The sequence below is a fragment of the Nerophis ophidion genome, linkage group LG28, assembly GCF_033978795.1.
Source record: "Nerophis ophidion isolate RoL-2023_Sa linkage group LG28, RoL_Noph_v1.0, whole genome shotgun sequence".
Taxonomy (NCBI): Eukaryota; Metazoa; Chordata; class Actinopteri; order Syngnathiformes; family Syngnathidae; genus Nerophis; species Nerophis ophidion.
In genome coordinates this window covers 24814736-24839157 of record NC_084638.1, presented here as the reverse complement: position 1 = coordinate 24839157, position 24422 = coordinate 24814736, and the positions used below count along the sequence as shown (strand labels likewise).

Below are 24422 nucleotides of genomic sequence, written 5' to 3'. Positions count from 1 at the left end.
ACCAGTGCTTCTCAACCTTTTTTCAGTGATGTACCCCCTGTGAACATTTTTTTAATTCAAGTACCCCCTAATCAGAGCAAAGCATTTATGGTTAAAAAAAAAAAAAAAGAGATAAAGAAGTAAAATACAGCACTATGTCACCAGTTTCTGATTTATTAAATTGTATAACAGCGCAAAATATTGCTCATTTGTAGTGGTCTTTCTTGAACTATTTGGAAAAAAGATATAAAAATAACTAAAAACTTGTTGAAAAATAAGCTAGTGACTCAATTATATATATAAAAAAAAAATCTACACACAGAAGTAATCATCAACTTAAAGTGCCCTCTTTGGGGATTGTAATAGAGATCCATCTGGATTCATCAACTTCATTCTAAACATTTCTTCACAAAAAAATAAATCTTTAACATCAATATTTATGGAACATGTCCACAAAACGTCTAGCTGTCAACACTGAATATTGCATTGTTGTATTTCTTTTCACAGTTTATGAACTTACATTCATCCATCCATCATCTTCCGCTTATCCGAGGTCGGGTCGCAGGGGCAGCAGCCTAAGCAGGGAAGCCCAGACTTCCCTCTCCCCAGCCACTTCGTCTAGCTCTTCCCGGGGGATCCCGAGGCGTTCCCAGGCCAGCCGGGAGACATAGTCTTCCCAACTTGTCCTGGGTCTTCCCCGTGGCCTGCTACCGGTTGACGTGCCCTAAACACCTCCCTCGGGAGGCATTCGGGTGGCATCCTGACCAGATGCCCGAACCACCTCATCTGGCTCCTCTCGATGTGAAGGAGCAGCGGCTTTACTTTGATTCCTCCCGGATGGCAGAGCTTCTCACCCTATCTCTAAGGGAGAGCCCCGCCACCCGGCGGAGGAAACTCATTTCAGCCGCTTGTACCCGTGATCTTATCATTTCAGTCATGACCCAAAGCTCATGACCATAGGTGAGGATGGGAACGTAGCTGGACCGGTAAATTGAGAGCTTTGCCTTCCGGCTCAGCTCCTTCTTCACCACAACGGATCGGTACAACGTCCGCATTACTGAAGACGCCGCACCGATCCGCCTGTCGATCTCACAATCCACTCTTCCCCCACTCATGAACAAGACTCCTAGGTACTTGAACTCCTCCACTTGGGGCAGGGTCTCCTCCCCAACCCGGAGATGGCACTCCACCCTTTTCCGCGCGAGAACCATGGACTCGAACTTGGAGGTGCTGATTCTCATTCCGGTCGCTTCACACTCAGCTGCAAACCGATCCAGTGAGAGCTGAAGATCCTGGCCAGATGAAGCCATCAGGACCACATCATCTGCAAAAAAGCAGAGACATAATCCTGCGGTCACCAAACCGGAACCCCTCAACGCCTTGACTGCGCCTAGAAATTCTGTCCATAAAAGTTATGAACAGAATGGGTGACAAAGGACAGTCTTGGTAGAGTCCAACCCTCACTGGAAATGTGTTCGACTTACTGCCGGCAATGCGGACCAAGCTCTGGCACTGATCGTACAGGAAGGGGACCGCCACAATAAGACAGTCCGATACCCCATACTCTCTGAGCACTCCCCACAGGACTTCCCGAGGGACACGGTGCCATATATATATATATATACACACATATATATATATATATATATATATATATATACATATACATATATGTATGAAATACTTGACTTTCATTGAATTCTACCTATATATATTTATTTTAGTATATAAATAAATAAATAAAAAATAGTTGAAATTCAAACGGCAACTATCAAATACACAGTAATAAAAACAGTTGTTCTACTAACTGTACTGTGCTTGCTGGCTACTAAAAAACAACAACACTTACCTTTCACTATTTGAGTAACTTTTGTTCTGCCATTTTCGTACTGGCGAGAGTCACTTGCCGTCAGGTGCACAACAACCAAGTAAATAGTTGGCCAATCATAAAGCAACCCCATAACGCTATAGCCAACATTCACCAGGAGATGGCGACAGACAACATAGAATCACTCTATTACAGATGGCGTCGCTTCTGTTTCATCTCCTCATGTGTGCAGTTTTTTTTTATTAAAATCTGTAGATGTTGTAAAGTGATTGGGCAGGCAAGCTGTTTATATAGTGGGAAAGCGGACTGTAGGGGGCGTGGCCTCCAGCTCCACTGAATTTCGGAAGATTTTCGGGAGAACATTTCTTCCGGGAGGTTTTCGGGAGAGGCGCTGAATTTCGGGAGTCTCCCGGAAAATCCGGGAGTGTTGGGAAGTATGCTGTAGACATATTTTTATTCCAGCTTAAAATGCAGGTTTTCATACCAAAATTAATACAGAGTGTGGGAGAGTGTGCAATATCATTAAAACTTGCTGTCTATAAGGCTATAACGTGGACCCCGACTTAAACAAGTTGAAAAACTTATTCGGGAGTTTCCATTTAGTGGTCAATTGTATGGAATATGTACTGTATTGTGCAATCTACTAATAAAAGTTTCAATCAATCAAGTCTGTTTGCATTTTAAAACAGAAGGGTATTTAATAATAACAAATATATTTAATATCAAACTATTTAATAATATTACGTCATGTATTAGAAAAAACTGAAAAAAGATATATGTATAGTGTATATGAAAATATATATGTAGTTTATTCAAGTAATTATACATATATACACAGGTGCATATTTTTACATTAATATATATATATATATATATATATATATATGATAAATGGGTTGTACTTGTATAGCGCTTTTCTACCTTCAAGGTACTCAAAGCGCTTTGACATTACTTCCACATTTACCCATTCACACACACATTCACACACTGACGGAGGGAGCTGCCATGCAAGGCGCCAACCAGCACCCATCAAGAGCAAGGGTGAAGTGTCTTGCTCAGGACACAACGGACGTGACGAGGTTGGTACTAGGTGGGATTTGAACCAGGGACCCTCGGGTTGCGCACGGCCACTCTTCCACTGCATATATATGTCTTAATTAGATTATCCAGAGAATAGTGCTCGATACCGCGGTAGAGCGCAATATATGTATGTGTGGGAAAAATCACAAGACTACTTCATCTCTACAGAACTGTTTCATGAGGGGTTCCCTCAATCGTCAGGAGATTGAGGGAACCCCTCATGAAGCAGTTCTGTAGAGATGAAGTAGTCTTGTGATTTTTACCACACAGCAGCACAGTGTCACAGGGGTTAATGCATGTGCCTCACAATACGAATGTCCGGAGTTCAATCCCGGGCTCTAGATCTTTCTGTGTGGCATTTGCATGTTCTCCCCGTGACTGCAGGGGTTCACTCTGGGTATTCTGGCTTCATCCCACCTCCAAAAACAGGCACCTGGGGATAGGTTGATTGGCAACACTAAAAATTCGCCCTCGTGTGTGAATGTTGTCTGTCTATCTTTGTTGGCCCTGTGATGAGGTGGCGACTTGCCCAGGGTGTACCCCGCCTTCCGCCTGAATGCAGCTGAGGTAAGCTCCAGTAGGAAATGGATATATATATATATATATATATATATATATATAATATATATATATATATACATACATACATACATACATACAGTATATATATATATATATATATATACACACACACACACACAGTATATATATATACACACACACATATATACATATATATATATACACACACATATATACATATATATATAATAAATAAATGATAAATGGTTTGGACTTGTATAGCGCTTTTCTACCTTCAAGGTACTCAAAGCGCTTTGACACTACTTCCACATTTACCCATTCACACACATATTCACACACTGATGGAGGGAGCTGCCATGCAAGGTGCCAACCAGCACCCATCAGGAGCAAGGGTGAAGTGTCTTGCTCAGGACACAACGGACGTGACGAAGTTGGTACTGGGTGGGATTTGAACCAGGGACCCTCGGGTTGCGCACGGCCACTCTTCCACTGCGCCACGCCGTCACACACCCACACACACACACACACATATATATATATATATATATATATATATATATATATATATTATATATATATATATATATATATATATATATATATATATATATATATATATATATATATATATATACACACACACACACACACATATATATATATATACACATATATACTATACATATATAAATGTACAATATATAAATAAACAATATACATATATATACTGTATATATAAATACATACGGGTTGCGCACGGCCACTCTCCCACTGCGCCACGCCGTCACACACACACATATACATATATATATATATATATATATATATATATATATATATATATATATATATATATATATATATATATATATATATATATATATATATATATGTATATGTATATATATATATGTATATATATATATATATATACACATATATACTATACATATATAAATGTACAATATATAAATAAACAATAAACATATATATATATAAATACATATACATACATACACACATGCATACATATATAAATAAATAAAAGTCACATGTAAACAGACAGCCTATCAGGGTTTTTGCTTCACAAAAAATTTGATTACAGACAGACACTATTTTTTTACACACAACTCTTACACACATTGCATTACGCATCCCTGAATACGCAAAGACAAAGACAGCCAATCGAGGAAATACGGACACATTTTTTTCTACACACGGACAAATCATAATACAGACAACTTAAAACATGTATACACAACTCTCATTACGCAGGCACACACACACATTAGTACACAGACACATGAATTGGATTACAAATGTACAGATTTAAGATTCACAATTGTTAATAGTTGTGCTCCAATAATACTTCCATGATGATGCAGCACTGACAGAAGGGCAGGGATGGCATAAAAATGAAGCCTGACTGGCAACTTGGAACATATGTGTCCAGATTGCCAATCAGAAACAGGTGAACCAATTGACTAATTAAAAAATAGACTTGTATTTTGTTGTTAAATATCTCAAAGACTCAGACGATTAATTATGAAAAACATATATTTTATTCTCACATGCAAAGGATACAGCGTTGGTTTCAAATTGTTAATACAAACAAAAACGTCTGTTACAAAAGGTGTGCATCATTATATAGTATAGTGTACAAGTACAAGTAGTAGGACGGCTGGCACCACCATGGTGGAGACTTGTCTTGGAGACACTGAACCATAACGTCATAATCACTTCTTAACTATTAGCAGAAGTACAAATTGATGTGTTAGTACACAACTAAAAATACTAGTAAGAATGAATAATAAATGTTAACTTGGGGATAGGTGGATTGGCAACACTAAATTGGCCCTAGTGTGTGAATGTGAGTGTGAATGTTGTCCGTCTATCCGTGTTAGCCCTGCGATGAGGTGGCGACTTGTCCATGGTGTACTGCGCCTTCCGCCCGATTGTAGCTGAGATAGGCGCCAGCGCCCCGCGACCCCAAAAGGGAATAAGCGGTAGAAAATGGATGGATGGATGGATGGAACTGTTGTGTAGATGTCGTTTTCCAGGCTGATACTAAGAAACATATTTACATGTTTGCTATTGAAGTGATTTGGGGCTTGACTGTGTCAGGCTTTCCCCTGACAGTTTGTCTATGTTTTAGTTTTTTCCTCTGCATTTGTCTTTCCTGTGTGTTTAGTATCTCCTGTCTTTAGTTCCTGTCCAGTGCTCTTATTTTGTCAGCTTCCTGTCTTGTTCCCTGAGTGCTGTGTTCCTCCGCAGCTGCGGCTGATTGGCACCTGGCCACACCTGTTGCCAATCAGCCTGCTCCTATTTGTACCTGCTTTGTCTTGTGTCAGTTTGTGGATCATTGTATCGTCTTGTCGATGTCACGTCTTGTGATGTGTTATCGCTCCTGTCGTGTCGTACCTTGTCTTTGCAGCGTAGCGGTAAGCTATATTCAGTTGATGTTTGTAGCTTACTGTTTTTTGTTCCCTGCTTCCATTTTATTTTTCATTATACAAGTACAACTTCTGTTTGCCTGTTCGCTACCCGCTAGCTTCCACGCTAAGCTCCTGCTCGTTATTTTGTAGCTCCCAGGCTAGCTCCTTTTGTTTGATTATCCACCTCGTGCGCGCTTTGTGTTTGTACCCTTTTGGTTTTGTTTTTGTCTTAGTATTTCATTAAATCATGTTTTCACATTCCATGCCTGCCTCCATCTCTGCATCTTGGGGTTCGTCACCAGATAACCCTGACAGACTGATTGTCATTTAGTTAGAATCATACATAGTAGTATAGTCAAATGCTAATGAAACTTTCAGGACATGTCAGAAATGGGATAATGAACAAGTGATTAGATTTTGGGGTTGATCCTGATCATCATTTGGGTTCAGACTTTTTTCAAAGGATTCTTTACTACTGGGATATCTGGCCTGGTGGAGGTCTGCGGAGCGCTTGCTGGTCTCACCAGCACACTTGTGTTTGTTAAGTTGGTACTCATGAGAGAATCTTTCATCACACACACTGCAACTCAACACTTTCTCCCCAGTGTGTGTTCTCATGTGTCTTTTCAAATTTCGACTTCGTGCAAAACTTGAATCACACACTGAACAGGAAAACATTTTTTCTCCAGTGTGTAGTCTTATGTGATCTTTCAAACTGACCTTCCTAGCAAAAGATAAGCCACAGATTGAACAAGAAAAAGGTTTTTCTCCAGTGTGTGTTCTTGTGTGATCTTTCCAACTGACCTTCCTTGTAAAAGATAAGCCACAGATTGAACAAGAAAAAGGCTTTTCTCCAGTGTGTGTTCTCATGTGGGTTTTCAAATGTTCACGTCGGACAAAACTTGAATTACACACAGAACACTTAAAAAGGTTTCCCCCAGTGTGTCTTTTCAGGTGTTTTTTCAAATCTTGACTTCGCACATACCTTGAATCACACACAGAACACGAAAAAGTTTTTTCCCCTTTGTGTGTTCTTGTGTGCTCTTTCATGTTTTCCTTCCTTGCAAAAGATAAGCCACAGATTGAACAAGAAAAAGGCTTTTCCCCAGTGTGTGTCCTCATGTGGGTTTTCAAATTTTCACCTCGGAAAAAACTCGAATCGCACACGGAACACGAAAAAGGTTTTTCCCCTTTGTGAGTCCTTGTGTGCTCTTTCATATTGTCCTTCCTCGTAAAAGACAAGCCACAGATTGAACAGGAAAAGGGCTTCTCTCCAGTGTGTGTTCTCATGTGTCTTTTCAGAAGCCAATGGTATTTAAAGGTTTTGTCACAGTGAGAACATGTGAAGTGAGTGTTGTCAGTGTGACATGTCTTATCATCTTTAGAGTCTTCATCATCAGTGTCAGGAGAGTGTGAGGTTGTGTCCTCACTATCTGATAGTGGAGCTAAGAGCTTGTCTGCTTGTGATCCTCCACAGTGGTCTCCATCAGCTTCTGTTGTCATGTGTTGTGTTGAGCTGCTGCTTGGAGGCTCCCCCCCTCCCCTCTCCTCACTTTCACCTTTGACCTCATCATCTTCACTCTTCACAGTCACTGGGAACTCCTCCAGTCCTTCAATATGATCTCCCTCCTGACTGATGCTGTGTTCTGCTGCTTCGTCTTTAATATGGGGGGTGTGTGGATCCTTCGCTTCCTCTTTAATGTGTTGGAGCTGGGATACCTCTTCTTCTTCTTTAATATGGAGGGGCTGTGGTTCCTCCTCCTGCTCATGGAGATGATGTTCTTCAGTGAGGTCTGCAGGACACGAGAACACAACATTTTTTTAGAAAAGTCCAGCTTTGCTCAGTCACATGAAACATTGTCCTTCACCAGCATATGATTCCACAATCTCATCAGTTTCCCGTCACAGCAACAAGGGTACTTCCAGCTGACACATGAAGACCTTCAGGGAAATGCCTTCCAAGACCATGGTCCAATCCACTTCATTTACATAAACACATTTTTAAAGTAATACCTGCACGCCGTAAGTCATAAATGTACGTGAAAGTGTGCTGTTTGCTCTCCGAATACGTCATACTCACAAAAGAAATAATGTACTGCATGCCAGCCAACTAGTGTCGAGCTCAACCTGCTGGTTGACAAGAATGACTATGATTTTCCGCTTAATCTTTAGAGACATTTGAAATCCATTTGAAGGTTGGAAAAATACGAGGCAAAGGTTATATCTTGGTCAGGGGGTTGCACATGTTGGTTTTAATGAATATGGTAAACATATCGCTAACGGAAAGCAAACATTGGTTAAAAAAAATAAAACATATTGCATCCTTTCTGATTTCAATGCGTAAAAAGACAAAAAAAGTGTGGTAACGCCCAGACTGATATATACTGTATGTACACCCACACCCACACACCCACATTAAGTTAAAGTACCAATGACTGTCACCCACACACACTAGGTGCGGCAAAATTATTCTCTGCATGGCATGGCATGGTCGGGAGAGTGGCTGTGCCAGCAAACTGAGGGTTCCTGGTTCAATCCCCACCTTCTATCAGCCTAGTCACGTCCATTGTGTCCTTGAGCAAGACACTTCACCCTTGCTCCTGATGGGTCCTCGTTAGTGCCTTGCATGGCAGCTCCCGCCATCAGTGTGTGAATGTGTGTGTGAATGGGTAAATGTGGAAATAGTGTCAAAGCGCTTTGAGTTCCTTAAAGGGGAACATTATCACCAGACCCATGTAAGTGTCAATATATACCTTGATGTTGCAGAAAAAGACCTTTTTTTTTATTTTTTTTTTTACCGATTTCCGAATTCTAAATGGGGGAATATTGGCGAATTAAACGCCTTTCTCTTTATCCCTCTCTGAGCGACGACGTCAGAACGTGACGTAACATCGGTACTCAACTCCATTTTTCCCTACCACATCACACGCATCGAGTCAAATCAGATCTGTTATTTTCCGTTTTTTGGACTGTTTTCCGGTACCTTGGAGACATCATGCCTCGTTGGTGTGTTGTCGGAGGGTGTAACAACACGCTCAAGGACGGATTCAAGTTGATTCACGTAGAATGTGCATCGATTAGTACGGCATGCTAATCGATGCTAACATGCTATTTAGGCTAGCTGTGTACATATTGCAGCATTATGCCTCATTTGTAGCTATATCTACATTTAGCCTTTCCCTCCATCCACATTTAATGCCAAACAAACACTTAACAATCGACGGATTTAAGTTGCTCCAGTGTCAAGAGATGCGAAAGTACCTCGTTTGGTTTTTACCGGCGATGCTACACAGAGATGGCACAGAGATGACAAGAATGTCTGGATATCCTGTGACACTCGAAGCAGATGCATTCCCAACGTTAAAGTCAACGAAATCACAATGGTGAGTTTTGTTGATGTTATTGACTTGTGTGCTAATCAGACATATTTGGTCGCGGCATGACTGCCAGCTAATCGATGTTAACATGCTATTTAGGCTACCTGTATGTACATATGAAACTATATTTACATGCAGCGTTTCCTTCCACCCACATTTGATGCGAAACAAACACTTAACTATCAACGTATTTAAGTTGATCCAGTGTCAATGCGAAAGTCCTGATCGGATGGTCCGCACATTTTACCGGGGATGCTAACGCAGACATGCATGGCCGAATAGCGTCAATAGCTTCAGTTTCTTCTTCAATTTCGTTTTCGCTATCTGCCTCCATCCATACTCCAACCATCCGTTTCAATACATGCGTAATCTGTTGAATCACTTAAGCCGCTGAAATCCGAGTCTGAATCCGAGCTAATGTCGCTATATCTTGCTGTGCTATTCGCCATTGTTGGTATTGGAATCGCTACGTGACGTCACAGGGAAATGGACAGTGGCTTAAGCAAATAGCGAAAATCAAGCACTTTAAAGCTTTTTTTTAGGGATATTCCGGGACGGGTAAAATTTTGAAAAAAACTTCAAAAAATAAAATAAGCCACTGGGAACTGATAGGCGCCAGCGCCCCCCGCAACCCCGAAAGGGAATAAGCGGTAGAAAATGGATGGATGGATGTTCCTTCTGAAATTGTGATAATGTTCCCCTTTAAAAAGGTAGAAAGGCGCTATACCAGTATAACCCATTTATACCATTTACATTTTCAGTAGACCCACATTAAATTCATAAAAGAACCAAACTTCATGAATATTTTTTGTGACCAAAAAGTATGTGCTCCAATCACTCTATCACAAAAAAAATAAGAGTTGTAGAAATCATTGGAAACTCAAGACAGCCATGACATAATGTTCTTTACAAGTGTATGTAAACTTTTGACCACGACTGTATATCTGGTTTTAGGGTAGCGTAGTGGCTATATTAGCTATTAGCATGCCAGGTCTTGCTTGTTTTCAGCATATAACATGCTTAGTCTCGTCCTAATACCTGGTCCTAATACCTGGTATTACTTGATAACGATACTTAAGATATTGAGAAAATGTAGATTGTAGAAATTATTGGAAACTCTAGACAGCTATGACATACTTTACAAGTGTATGTAAACTTTTAAGTGCCACTGTATGTCATCTCCTTGTAAAGATCACACACATCCATCACTGGGTTTCTATTCATTATAATTACACTCAGATGGAAATAATATTTATGTATGGCAGGCTTGTGCAGAGCCCAGACCTTTTACTTGATACATCATATCAAATATATTATATACATCAATACAGTCAATTAGCATGTTATGTGGGTGTGCATTTTGTAACAATAGGAATTGTTATTTGGGTTTATGTTGCACGCGGACGTATTTTAGTGATGGACCGGAAGCCATATTGAGTGTTGTGCTACCAATGTATGTGTGTGTGTAGAAATTGGCCTGTGGATTAATGGTTCGCTAGGAAGATGGTTGATAAAACGCGACCGTGACTCGTCATGAGTAAAGTGTGTTCACTTTAAAATAACACCGAGTGCATGATTTTCAGAAAAAAATATTCTTATGCAACAAACTTTTGTGTGGCGTTGCTTCCTTATTTGTCATCATTTGGCGCTCATTTTAATGTGTAGCGGCAGCAGCTAAACTGAATCTGACAGCAAGTCATAATTAAATCGGTCAGCTGAAACAACAAATACGGATAGCAGTATCCTTAATAATAATAATGGATTAGATTTATATAGCGCTTTTCTAAATACAAGACACTTGAAGCGCTCACAGAAAAGTGATAGCCCTTCATTTATCCACTCCACATTCACACTTTGGTGGTGGCAAGCTACATTTTGTAGCCATGTGAACATCGCATTACCCCTCTCGCTTAGCTTCTACTCAAACATTTAATCAGTCATCGTGGATTTCATTTCAACAACTAAAAATACTAACATTCCACTGCTCCATGTTGTGCTCATTCATGTCAATGGGGTTTTAACTTAAAGGCAGACCTGGGCAAATTAAGGCCCGAGGACCACATGCGGCCCGTTGAGCTTTTCAATCTGGCCCGCCGGACATTCCCAAATAATTTTTTTAGATCTTTAAAGGGGAACATTATCACGATTTCAAAAGGGTTAAAAACAATAAAAATCAGTTCCCAGTGGCTTGTTGTAATTTTTGAAGTTTTTTTCAAAATTTTACTGGTCTCAGAATATCTCTGAATAAAGCTTTAAAGTGCCTTATTTTTGCTATCTTCTAAACCACTATCCATTTCCCTGTGACGTCATACAGTGCTGCCAATGTAAACAAACAATTGCGAATACCACAGCAAGATATAGCGACATTAACTCGGATTCAGACTCGGATTTCAGCGACTTAAGCGATTCAACAGATTACGCATGTATTGAAACGTATGGCTCCTCTCTGAGCTGCTACCTTACCGTGGTAGAGGAGTTTGCGTGTCCCAATGATCCTAGGAGCTATGTTGTCTGGGGGTTTTCATGCCACCTGGTAGGGTCTCCCAAGACAAACAGGTCCTAGGTGAGTGATCAGACAAAGAGCAGCTCAAAGACTTCTATGGAATTACAACGAAATGAACCCAGATTTCCCTCGCCCGGACGTGGGTCACCGGGGCCCCGCTCTGGAGCCAGGCCCGGAGTTGGGGCACGATGGCGAGCGCCTGGTGGTCGGGCCTGTTCCCATGGGGCCCGGCCGGGCACAGCCCGAAGAGGCAACGTGGGTCATCCCTCCAATGGGCTCACCACTCATAGGAGGGGCCATAGAGGTCGGGTGCATTGTGAGCTGGGCGGCAGCCGAAGGCAGGGCACTTGGCGGTCCGATCCTCGGCTACAGAACCTAGCTCTTGGGACGTGGAACGTCACCTCACTGGGGGGGAAAGAGCCTGAGCTAGTGCGCGAGGTAGAGAAGTTCCGGCTGGATATAGTCGGACTCACCTCGACGCACAGCAAGGGCTCTGGAACCAGTTCTCTCGAGAGGGACTGGACCCTCTTCCACTCTGGCGTTGCCGGCAGTGAGAGGCGACGGGCTGGGGTGGCAATTCTGGTTGCCCCCCGGCTCAAAGCCTGTACGTTTGAGTTCAACCCAGTGGACGAGAGGGTAGCTTCCCTTCGCCTTCGGGTGGGGGGACGGGTCCTGACTGTTGTTTGTGCTTACGCACCAAACAGCAGTTCAGAATACCCACCCTTTTTGGGTACACTCGAGGGAGTACTGGAAAGTGCTCCTCCGGGTGATTCCCTTGTCCTACTGGGAGACTTCAACGCTCATGTTGGCAACGACAGTGAAACCTGGAGAGGCGTGATTGGGAAGAATGGTCGCCCGGATCTAAACCCGAGTGGTGTTTTGTTATTGGACTTTTGTGCTCGTCACAGTTTGTCGATAACAAACACCATGTTCAAACATAAGGGTGTCCATATGTGCACTTGGCACCAGGACACCCTAGGCCGCAGTTCCATGATCGACTTTGTAGTTGTGTCATCGGATTTGCGGCCTTATGTTTTGGACACTCGGGTGAAGAGAGGGGCGGAGCTTTCTACCGATCACCACCTGGTGGTGAGTTGGCTGCGATGGTGGGGGAGGATGCCGGACAGACCTGGCAGGCCCAAGCGCATTGTGAGGGTCTGCTGGGAACGTCTGGCAGAGTCTCCTGTCAGAGAGAGTTTCAATTCACACCTCCGGGAGAACTTTGAACATGTCACGAGGGAGGTGCGGGACATTGAGTCCGAGTGGACCATGTTCCGAACCTCTATTGTCGAGGCGGCTGATTGGAGCTGTGGCCGCAAGGTTGTTGGTGCCTGTCGTGGCGGTAATCCCAGAACCCGTTGGTGGACACCAGCAGTGAGGGATGCCGTCAAGCTGAAGAAGGAGTCCTATCGGGTTCTTTTGGCTCATAGGACTCCGGAGGCAGTGGACGGGTACCGACGGGCCAAGCGGTGTGCAGCTTTAGCGGTCGCGGAGGCAAAAACTCGGACATGGGAAGAGTTCGGGGAAGCCATGGAAAACGACTTCCGGACGGCTTCGAAGCGATTCTGGACCACCATACGGCGCCTCAGGAAGGGGAAGCAGTGCACTATCAACACCGTGTATGGTGCGGATGGTGTTCTGCTGACTTCGACTGCGGATGTTGTGGATCGGTGGAGGGAATACTTCGAAGACCTCCTCAATCCCACCAACACGTCTTTCTTTGAGGAAGCGGTGCCTGGGGAATCTGTAGTGGACTCTCCTATTTCTGGGGCTGAGGTCGCTGAGGTAGTTAAAAAGCTCCTCGGCGGCAAGGCCCCGGGGGTGGATGAGATCCGCCCGGAGTTCCTTAAGGCTCTGGATGCTGTGGGGCTGTCTTGGTTGACAAGACTCTGCAGCATCGCGTGGACATCGGGGGCGGTACCTCTGGATTGGCAGACCGGGGTGGTGGTCCCTCTCTTTAAGAAGGGGGACCGGAGGGTGTGTTCCAACTATCGTGGGATCACACTCCTCAGCCTTCCCGGTAAGGTTTATTCAGGTGTACTGGAGAGGAGGCTTCGCCGGATAGTCGAACCTCGGATTCAGGAGGAACAGTGTGGTTTTCGTCCTGGTCGTGGAACTGTGGACCAGCTCTATACTCTCGGCAGGGTTCTTGAGGGTGCATGGGAGTTTGCCCAACCAGTCTACATGTGCTTTGTGGACTTGGAGAAGGCATTCGACCGTGTCCCTCGGGAAGTCCTGTGGGGAGTGCTCAGAGAGTATGGGGTATCGGAATGTCTTATTGTGGCAGTCCGCTCCCTGTATGATCAGTGTCAGAGCTTGGTCCGCATTGCTGGCAGTAAGTCGGACACGTTTCCAGTGAAGGTTGGACTCCGCCAAGGCTGTCCTTTGTCACCGATTCTGTTCATAACTTTTATGGACAGAATTTCTAGGCGCAGTCAAGGCGTTGAGGGGTTCCGGTTTGGTGGCCACGGGATTAGGTCTCTGCTTTTTGCAGATGATGTAGTCCTGATGGCTTCATCTGGCCGGGATCTTCAGCTCTCACTGGATCGGTTCGCAGCCGAGTGTGAAGCGACCGGAATGAGAATCAGCACCTCCAAGTCCGAGTCCATGGTTCTCGCCCGGAAAAGGGTGGAGTGCCATCTCCGGGTTGGGGAGGAGACCCTGCCCCAAGTGGAGGAGTTCAAGTACCTAGGAGTCTTGTTCACGAGTGGGGGAAGAGTGGATCGTGAGATCGACAGGCGGATCGGTGCGGCGTCTTCAGTAATGCGGACGTTGTATCGATCCGTTGTGGTGAAGAAGGAGCTGAGCCGGAAGGCAAAGCTCTCAATTTACCGGTCGATCTACGTTCCCATCCTCACCTATGGTCATGAGCTTTGGGTCATGACCGAAAGGATAAGATCACGGGTACAAGCGGCCGAAATGAGTTTCCTCCGCCGGGTGGCGGGGCTCTCCCTTAGAGATAGGGTGAGAAGCTCTGCCATCCGGGAGGAGCTCAACGTAAAGCCGCTGCTCCTCCACATCGAGAGGAGCCAGATGAGGTGGTTCGGGCATCTGGTCAGGATGCCACCCGAACGCCTCCCTAGGGATGTGTTTAGGGCACGTCCAGCTGGTAGGAGGCCACGGGGAAGACCCAGGACACGTTGGAAAGACTATGTCTCCCGGCTGGCCTGGGAACGCCTCGGGATCCCCCGGGAAGAGCTAGACGAAGTGGCTGGAGATAGGGAAGTCTGGGCTTCCCTGCTTAGGTTGCTGCCCCCGCGACCCGACCTCGGATAAGCGGAAGATGATGGATGGATGGATGGATGAAACGTATGGTTGGAGTATGAAAGTATTGAAGAAGAAACTGAAGCTACTGAGCGAATAGCTATTGACGCTATTCATAGCCATAGCATGGCCGAATAGCTGCGTTAGCATCGCCGGTAAAATGTGCGGACCAAACGATCACGACTTTCGCATCTTTTGACACTGGAGCAACTTAAATCCGTCAATTGGTAAGTGTTTTTTTCGCATTAAATGTGGGTGGAAGGAAACTTAATATAGTTGCAAATGCATCTACAGTTTATCCATACATCTCTGTGCCATGTCTGCTTTAGCACTGCCGGTAAATAGCATGTTAGCATCGATTAGCGTAGCGTGTTAGGATCGATTAGCTGGCAGTCAACATCAACAAAACTCACCTTTGTGATTTTGTTAACTTTATCGTTGCAAATGCATTTGCAGGTTATCCATACATCTCTGTGCCATGTCTGCCTTAGCACCGCCAGTAAATAGCATGTTAGCATCGATTAGCGTAGCATGTTAGCATCGATTAGCTGGCAGTCAACATCAACAAAAGTCACCTTTGTGATTTCATTGACTATTGTTGCAAATGCATTTGCAGGTTATCCATACATCTCTGTGCCATGTCTGCCTTAGCACCGCCAGTAAATAGCATGTTAGCATCGATTAGCGTAGCATGTTAGCATCGATTAGCTGGCAGTCAACATCAACAAAAGTCACCTTTGTGATTTCATTGACTATTGTTGCAAATGCATCTGCAGGTTATCCATACATCTATGTGCCATGTCTGCTTTAGCACCGCCAGTAAATAGCATGTTAGCGTCGATTAGCATAGCATGTTAGCATCGATTAGCTGGCAGTCACGCCGCAACCAAATATGTCTGATTAGCATATAAGTCAACAACATCAACAAATCACAAAGGTGAGTTACCTTTGTGATTTCGTTGACTTTATCATTGCAAATGCATCTGCAGGTTATCCATACATCTCTGTGCCATGTCTGCCTTAGCATCGCCGATAAAATGTGGAGACACTCTGGCACATTCAATGGGGGTCTGGCGGCAGACACTTTGGCATCTTCGGGCCAGTGGTGCAACTTGAATCCCTCCCTGTTAGTGTTGTTACACCCTCAGACAACACACCGACGAGGCATGATGTCTCCAAGGTTCCAAAAAATAGTCGAAAAAATGGAAAATAACAGAGCTGAGAACCAATGTTTACAATGTGTTGAAAATTAAAATGGCGGCTGTGTTACCTCAGCGACGTCACATTCTGACGTCATCGCCTCCAGCGCGATAAACAGAAAGGCGTTTAATTCGCCAAAATTCACCCATTTAGAGTTCGGAAATCGGTTAAAAAAAATATCTGGTCTTTTTTCTGCACCATCAAGGTATATATTGACGCTTACATAGGTCTGCTGATAATGTTCCCCTTTAAGATGGAAAGTGTAGCTGCCATTTTGATGTGCGGTGATGTTTTTTAACGACCATAAGTCTTGAACTATACAACGTATTTCAATGGTTGGAATCTGCGCTTATGGATGATATACCAGTTACTATGGTAATCTAATTAGTTAGTATGGTCATCTAATTAGTTATTATGGTAATGTAAGTCACAGCAACTCAGACGAGCTACCAAGCAGTGTGGGTGGGAAGCGTTTCCAGACACGGAGGGAGATTTTCACAACAAAGTTCTAAAGCTTAGTGATGTATCTGATACATCGGATTGTAGGTGGATTTATATTGTACCCTTCGCGTTCATATTTCAGGGTTTGTTGCATTTCACTTGATTGTAAAATGTGTCGAGAAAAAGGGGGTGTGACGTTCATATTTTGTCAATATTCAGTGTTTTATCCCTCATAGAAACATTTAAAATTACAGTATGTTTTTTAAGGCGATCTGTCATAAAGTTTTTAAGCATTCAATCAGACATTATTGTGAGGTTTTGTATAAGCATTCATAAAAATAGATATACCGGCCCCCAGACACATTTTTTTCTCTAAATGTGGCCCCTGAGTCAAAATAATTGCCCAGGCCTGCTTTAAGCAGAGGTGGGTAGAGTAGCCAGAAATTGTACTCAAGTAAGAGTACAGTTACTTTAGAGATTTATTACTCAAGTAAAAGTAAGGAGTAGTCACCCAAATATTTACTTGAGTAAAAGTAAAAAGTATGTTGTGAAAAAACTACTTAAGTACTGAGTAACTGATGAGTAACCTGATTACGGCGAAAAATAATGCACAAAAACATAAAAATAGAAATGAGCAAATTCAGAGCCAGGAATATCTCTTAAGCAACTAAAACAATAATATATATTAAATAATAGTACATTAAAACAACATTTTAAAAAATGGCACATTGAGCCACAATAACTTAACAGCACCATAGCCTCAGTGGGCATTCATTGATTTGATTGATTGATTGATTGATTGATTAAAACTTATATTAGTAGATTGTACAGTGGAGCAGTGGGAGAGTGGCCGTGCGCAACCCGGGGGTCACTGGTTCAAATCCCACCTAGAACCAACTTCGTCACGTCCGTTGTGTCCTGAGCAAGACACTTCACCCTTGCTCCTGATGGGTGCTGGTTGGCGCCTTGCATGGCAGCTCCCTCCATCAGTGTGTGAATGTGTGTGTGAATGGGTAAATGTGGAAGTAGTGTCAAAGCGCTTTGAGTACCTTGAAGGTAGAAAAGCGCTATACAAGTACAACCCATTTATCATTTATATTCCGTACAATTGACCACTAAATGGTAACACCCCAATAAGTTTTTCAACGTTTATCAGTTACTTAATAAATGACCAAGTCGAGGTGATCTACCTCATATTTACATATACATACACACACATATCATTTATACACACACATATCATATATATATATACATACATTTATATATACAGTATATAATTTATATTTATTTATTTTGCCGTTTTTGTTCACATGTTGAAGGTGTTTTAATGAATATACATGCATGTTTAACATATAGATTCCTATCTTTCATGAAGACAAGAATATAAGTTTGTGTATTACCTGATTCTGATGACTTGCATTGATTGGAATCAGACGTCCACGTTTTCAAATGAAGGAGAAAAAAAGTTCCTCTTTCCTGTCTAATACCACATGAAAGTCGTTGGTTTTTGGCATCTTATCTGTCCAGCTTCCATATTTGTTTTTATATAAACTTTACAAAAAATACATTGGCGGCAAACACCGTAGCTTGCTAGCTTATTTGCGCTGGCTTTCGGAGACTCTTATTTTGTTAACGCAGGTGCGATGGAGCGGCGCTCTTATTGTGAAGACAGGAACTGTGCGATCAGTCTTTAGGCTTCTGACGGGAAGTACGGTTGAAATAAAAAGTGTCTTTTTTCCTTTACACTTTTGATTGATTGATTGAAACTTGTATTAGTAGATTGCACAGTACAGTACATATTCCGTATAATTGACCACTAAATGGTAACACCCCAATACGTTTTTCAACTTGTTTAAGTTGGGTCATGTGACCGCCTGGCTCTGTTTGATTGGTCCAACGTCACCAGTGACTGCATGTGATTGGTGAAACGCAGGAATGCATGGATTCTACTTTGAAGCTCTGTCATTAACCAAAACAAACATTAATAGATCGATTAAAAAAAAGTAGCGAGTAGCGAGCTGAATGTAGATAAATGGAACAGAGTAAAAGTAGCGCTTCTTCTCTATAAATATACTCAAGTAAAAGTAAAAGTACATTGCATAAAAACTACTCGTAGAAGTACAATTTATCCCAAAAGTTACTCAAGTAAATGTAACGGAGTAAATGTAGCACGTTACTACCCACCCCTGGTTTTAAGGGGACGTGTTATAAGGAAATATAGTCCGTTGGCGGCGATGAAAAATACTTTAAATGTCTTTCTCTGTTGCTCAAACGACGTCTGCGTATACTTGCTGCTTGTACAGAGTCAAAATGCAGGGAAAGAGAACACACAAATGCCACAAAAGATAAAGATCAAATCTGTTATTGCTGGTCAGCAGAAATTTGCAGTTCATATTTTGAGCTTCCAATCAACGTTCCTTCTGAGGTGCGCGCCTGTGCAATTGCTCACTGCTAATGCGTCCTCTGCACACGGCAAATCTATGCCACGCACAAAATCTAACTAAAAAATAAGCGCGTAACAATTTTCACCTTAACTGACGGCCACAACAGAGAAAACCGTTTCCGTCATCACTGTTTAATAATAGGAAAGTCTGTCGAAAGGCTTTAAGGAGGACATGAATTCCAGCGATCACTTATTTCAGCAAAATTCTTTATTGTCGGCCATGAACACATGACCAAAACAGTGGTAAAAAAAAGTTTCTATTGAGCAAAATTTGTTATTTTCTGCCGAACAAATCAAACCAAAACCAACTTTGTGATATCAACACTAACACATGCACATATGGCACTTAGCCAGTGATGTGTTTACAGCAGGGGTCTCAAACTCAATTTTCCTGGGGGTCACTGGATGCCGACACTGGGTGAGGTTGGGCCGCAAGAAAAGATAATTTACAAATTCCAATATGCACGTTTAATGGATTCACCTTCTTTGAACGGCTTACCCACCCTGGCAACATACTAATCAAATCTCCCCATTTTTCCAGGTGACACCCGAATATAAGTGCATCTCCCGACAATTTCCCGGGGTAAGGGTTGTCCAAATATTAGTCCTGATTTACACCCAGTCAACAATACCATAAGGGTTCCGTGTTAGCACTGCCTTTACCGCCTTTTACTACATGTCATCGCTATCGACTTAACATCATATTAACAGCGTACCGGCCTTGATATATTCAGCAAAACTCATTGGTTGATACACGTGAGTGACGGCAAGACATACTCGATCAACAGCCATACAGGTCACACTGAGGGTGGCCGTAAAACAAGTTTATCACTGTTACAAATATGCACCACAATGTGAACACACACCAAACAAGAATGACAAACACATTTTGGGAGAACATCCGCACTGTACCACAACATAAACACAACAGAACGAATACCCAGAACACCTTGCAGCCCTAACTCTCCACCTCCACCGACGCAGGGAGAAGGAGGGCGGAGTTGGGAGGTGGGGTTTGGTGGTAGCCCGGAAGAGTCAGAGCTGCATGGGGTTCTGGGTATTTGTTCTGTTGTGTTTATGTTGTGTTGCAGTGCGGATGTTTTCCTGAAATTTGTTTGTCATTCCTGTTTGGTGTGGGTTCACAGTGTGGCGCATATTTGTAACAGTGATAAACTTGTTTATACAGCCACCGTCAGTGTGACCTGTAAGTATGCCTTGCAGCTGAGACTGTATGCTGTATGTTTGATGAAAAGGTGGATGCTATGACTTGTGTTCATAAAAGCCAAATACAGAAATGTCTGGAATGGTACGCCGTTAGTACAAGATGTAGAGGGCGTCAAAGGCAGTGTCAACACGGCACCCATTGAACATTGTTGTTTGGGTGAAAAGTGACAGATGTTCGCGGGAATGATTACCCTTGAATGATTTCCTTGAAATTCCGGAGTCTCCTGGAAAATTCGGAAGGGTTGATAATTATAGCAAATATGACACTGTCAAGCGCCATTCATATAAAACCTGCGGGCCACACCAACACAAAATTTACATATCAAAGTGCGGGCCGCAATTGGCCGGCGGGCCGAGTGCGTAAGACACCTGGTTTACAGCCACCAAAAATTTTTAACCAATCAAATGGGTGCTGATTCAAGTGTAATTTATTAAGAATCTTAATTCATAAATATTAATCATGAAATGCTGTTATTATATTACAGAAAAATACATATTATACTAGGGCTGAGGGATATATCGATATACTTGATATTGCGGGTTTGTCTCTGTGCGATATAGAGAATGACTATATCGGGATATATGAGTATATGTTCTCACACAGTTACTTTTAGCTGCAGGCATTACACTGCAGGCTTTTATCACTCCTTCCTGTCTCGCCTTCTCACAGACAAGCGCACCTACTTACATACGACGCATACTGTCGCGTCACATTAGCTGTGATGCTAGCAGAGTGATGCGAGTGGTAATACGAGAGAGAGAAGGAGCCAATATGGTAACAAATGATGGAATAATTGATTCTTAAGAAAAACAGCACGAGATCCATTCTCTGGCGGTGGTTTGGCGTCAAGCGGGAAGATGTCGAACACGTGTGGGGCAAAAACGTTAAAGTAGCACCTACTGTTAATTTGTAGCATCATTTGAAAAGTCCCCTGCTAGTGAATGAAAAGTGCTTGAAACTGCATGTCAACATCTCCGTTCGGTGCCATACCCACAAAATGCCAAAGCAACCATTTCCAGATTGTATGAAAAAAATAGTCAACTACAGAATTGAATAACGTCTGTAGTAACCTACCACATAGCAAAGGACATAGACTATTTGATTTCCTGTTACGCAGCTCATTTTTATTTGACAGTTATTGAAATATCTTGTGTGACATCATGCACAAAAGTGCACATTATTTGTTCTTAACTATTGTAGTGGCGTTCTGTACAAAAAGTGCACTTTAATTTAGTGTTGTTTTGATATGTCATCTTAGTGACATCATGCACAAAGGGGCACTCATTGCTTGTTTTAAAATGTCTCTGACAATCTTGCACTTTCTGTTTTGAAATGACGTGAATATTCGTGCCACTGCTTAATAACTGTTTAATAAATACACTTTTGGTAAATTGACTAAATTGTGGTTTCCCTCTCTGCATGAGAGTTTAAAATGAGCATACATTAAAGGCCTACTGAAAAGAGATTTTCTTATTTAAACGGGGATAGCAGGTCCATTCTATGTGTCATACTTGATCATTTCGCGATATTGCCATATTTTTGCTGAAAGGATTAGTAAAGAACATCCACGGTAAAGTTCGCAACTATCGGTGCTAAGAGAAAAGCCCTGCCTCAACCGGAAGTGGCAGATGATGACGTCACAAGTGTGGGGGCACCTCACATATTCAGATTGATATTAATGGGAGCCTCCAACAAAAAGTGCTATTAGGTCTGGGAAAACGACAATTTCCCCATTAATTTGAGCGAGGATGAAAGATTTGTGTTTGACGATATTGATAGCGACGGACTAGAAAAAAAAAACGCGATTGCATTGGGACGGATTCCGATGTTTTTAGAGACATTTACTAGGATAATTCTGGGACATCCCTTATCTTTCTATTGTGTTTGTAGTGTTTTAGTGAGTTTAACAATACCTGATAGTCGGAAGGGTGTCCACGGGTGTCTTGATGTCAATGTCTCAGGGAAGTCGACGGCAGCTTCATGGACGGCCCAAGCTCAGCATTTCTCCGGTAAGAAGCGACTTTTTAAACCACAATTTTCTCACCGAAACCTGCTGGTTGACATTTGGTAGGGATCCTGATTCATAATAAATTTTCACCTCCGTGAATTTTAAACAAGGAATCACCGTGTGTTTGTGTGGCTAAAGGCTAAAGCTTCCCAACTCCATCTTTCTACTGTGACTTCTCCAATATTAATTGAACAAATTGCAAAATATTCAGCAACACAGATCTCCAAAATACTGTGTAATTATGCTGTTAAAGCAGACGATATTTAACTGTGTGTCTGCGTAGTGCTCATACTTCCTAAAAACCTGTGACGTCACGCGTACACGTCATCATTACGCAACGTTTTCAAGACGAAACTCCCGGGAAATTTAAAATTGCAATTTAGTAAACTAAAAAGGCCGTATTGGCATGTGTTGCAATGTTAATATTTCATCATTGATATATAAACTATCAGACTGCGTGGTGGCTAGTAGTGGCTTTCAGTAGGCCTTTAAACCACTAATGACAACATAAGCTAGCCGGTAATGATCAAGTTAGATTTTTTTGTAAAAAAAAAAAAAAAACGTAACTAAGCAAGTTGCAAACGGACATTTTAATGAAAGCTGTCGTTTCGATTTGCGAGACTACATCTGTAACAAAACCTAGGAATGTTTTCTGTTGATTACCCGTGTTCTTTTTTAGTCACATTACTCTGTTCCATTCATCTTCTTTCATTTGCATGCAATATTGTTGACTTTCACTTGACAAGGCTACTCCACTCACTTCAAATAAACCAAATGTCATTTTCTTGTAAACAATCAAATGCAAAGCTAGTAATAATTTGAGAGTAAGAAGTCAACAAACCTGTTCTGTGTAACACAACTTGATGTTTCTTGACAACAGCGTCCAGTAGTCGATTGTTCTCCTCTTTTGTTCTAGAAAGTTCCGCCTCGTATTCTGCTATCGTTCTTTCGAACACTACAAATATTTCTTCAACGGCAGCAGTTAGTCGCTGATCCACCAAGGCTCTCAACATTTGTAATGTAGACATTTTCACACAATCACAAGACTTTACTCTCTGATAACTTCTGTGTCTTCTGTTAGCAGCTAACAAGCTAAGCTAACTAGCGAGCTAAGCTAACTAACAATAAGCTGTCACGCCAAATTTCTTCCCCCCCCCTCCCATTTACTTCTGGGGTCATGATTAATAGAGACGTTTTGTTAACGCTATATTATAAAAAATATAACGCTATATTATAAAAATACAGACGTTTTGTTAACGCTACATTATAAAAAAAAAATAAAAAAAAAAAATTGAAAAAACAATTTACAAACACAAGCTACGGGATGACGTCAGAGGAAACGTGACCCCGGAAGTAAATGCGTCATCCCATAGCTTCCATCCAGCCATCCATTTCTTACCGCTTATTCCCTTTTGGGGTCGCTGGCGCCTATCTCAGCTACAATCGGGCGGAAGGCGGGGTACACCCTGGACAAGTCGCCACCTCATCACAGGGCCAACACAGATAGACAGACAACATTCACACTCACATTCATAGCTTGTGTTTGTAAATTGTTCATTTTTTATTTTTTTTTATTTTTTATAATATAGCACAGTGGTTCTTAACCTTGTCGGAGGTACCGAACCCCATCAGTTTCACTCAACCCTTCTTTAGTGAAAAATGATTTTATTTAATTTTTTTCAAATTCAAGTCAAAGTTGTATGTTTTCGGTAACACTTTAGTATGTGGAACATTTCTAAGTAACAAAGACTTAAGTTGGAGTTTTTTGAACACTAGGAGAACATATTCCAAGTAACAAAGACTTAATTTAGAGTTATTTGGTTAGGGTTAGAACAGGGGTCGGGAACCTTTTTGGCTGAGAGAGCCATGAAAGCCAAATATTTTAAAATGTATTTCCATGAGAGCCATATCATATTTTTTTAACACTGAATACAACGAAATGTGTGCATTTTTAAGTACGACCAACATCTTTAGTGTATAATAAGTATTTTGTTCTTTTTCATAACATTGTTATTCTGAAGCTAACCGATAATAAACCAAACATTTCTTACCATGAATAATTCTTACCAGGAATGGGACTTCTAGAAAACAGA

The 24422-nt window shown here is 42.2% G+C and overlaps 1 protein-coding gene across 3 annotated transcripts in view; it reads right to left on the bottom strand.

The window, feature by feature from the left end:
• Positions 1 to 4973: 4973 nt before the first annotated feature.
• Positions 4974 to 24422, bottom strand: part of LOC133544984 (gastrula zinc finger protein XlCGF57.1-like) — a 202805-nt gene continuing 183356 nt past the window's right edge. For 2 of the 3 annotated variants that reach the window (XM_061890252.1, XM_061890254.1), the window contains one exon: positions 4974 to 7658. In XM_061890252.1, the coding sequence (XP_061746236.1) occupies positions 6250 to 7658 (1409 nt within the window). In that variant the 3' untranslated portion in view covers positions 4974 to 6249. Of the gene's footprint in view, positions 7659 to 23170; positions 23598 to 24422 lie in introns of those variants that run through there. The other variant, XM_061890255.1, reaches the window with a different exon arrangement.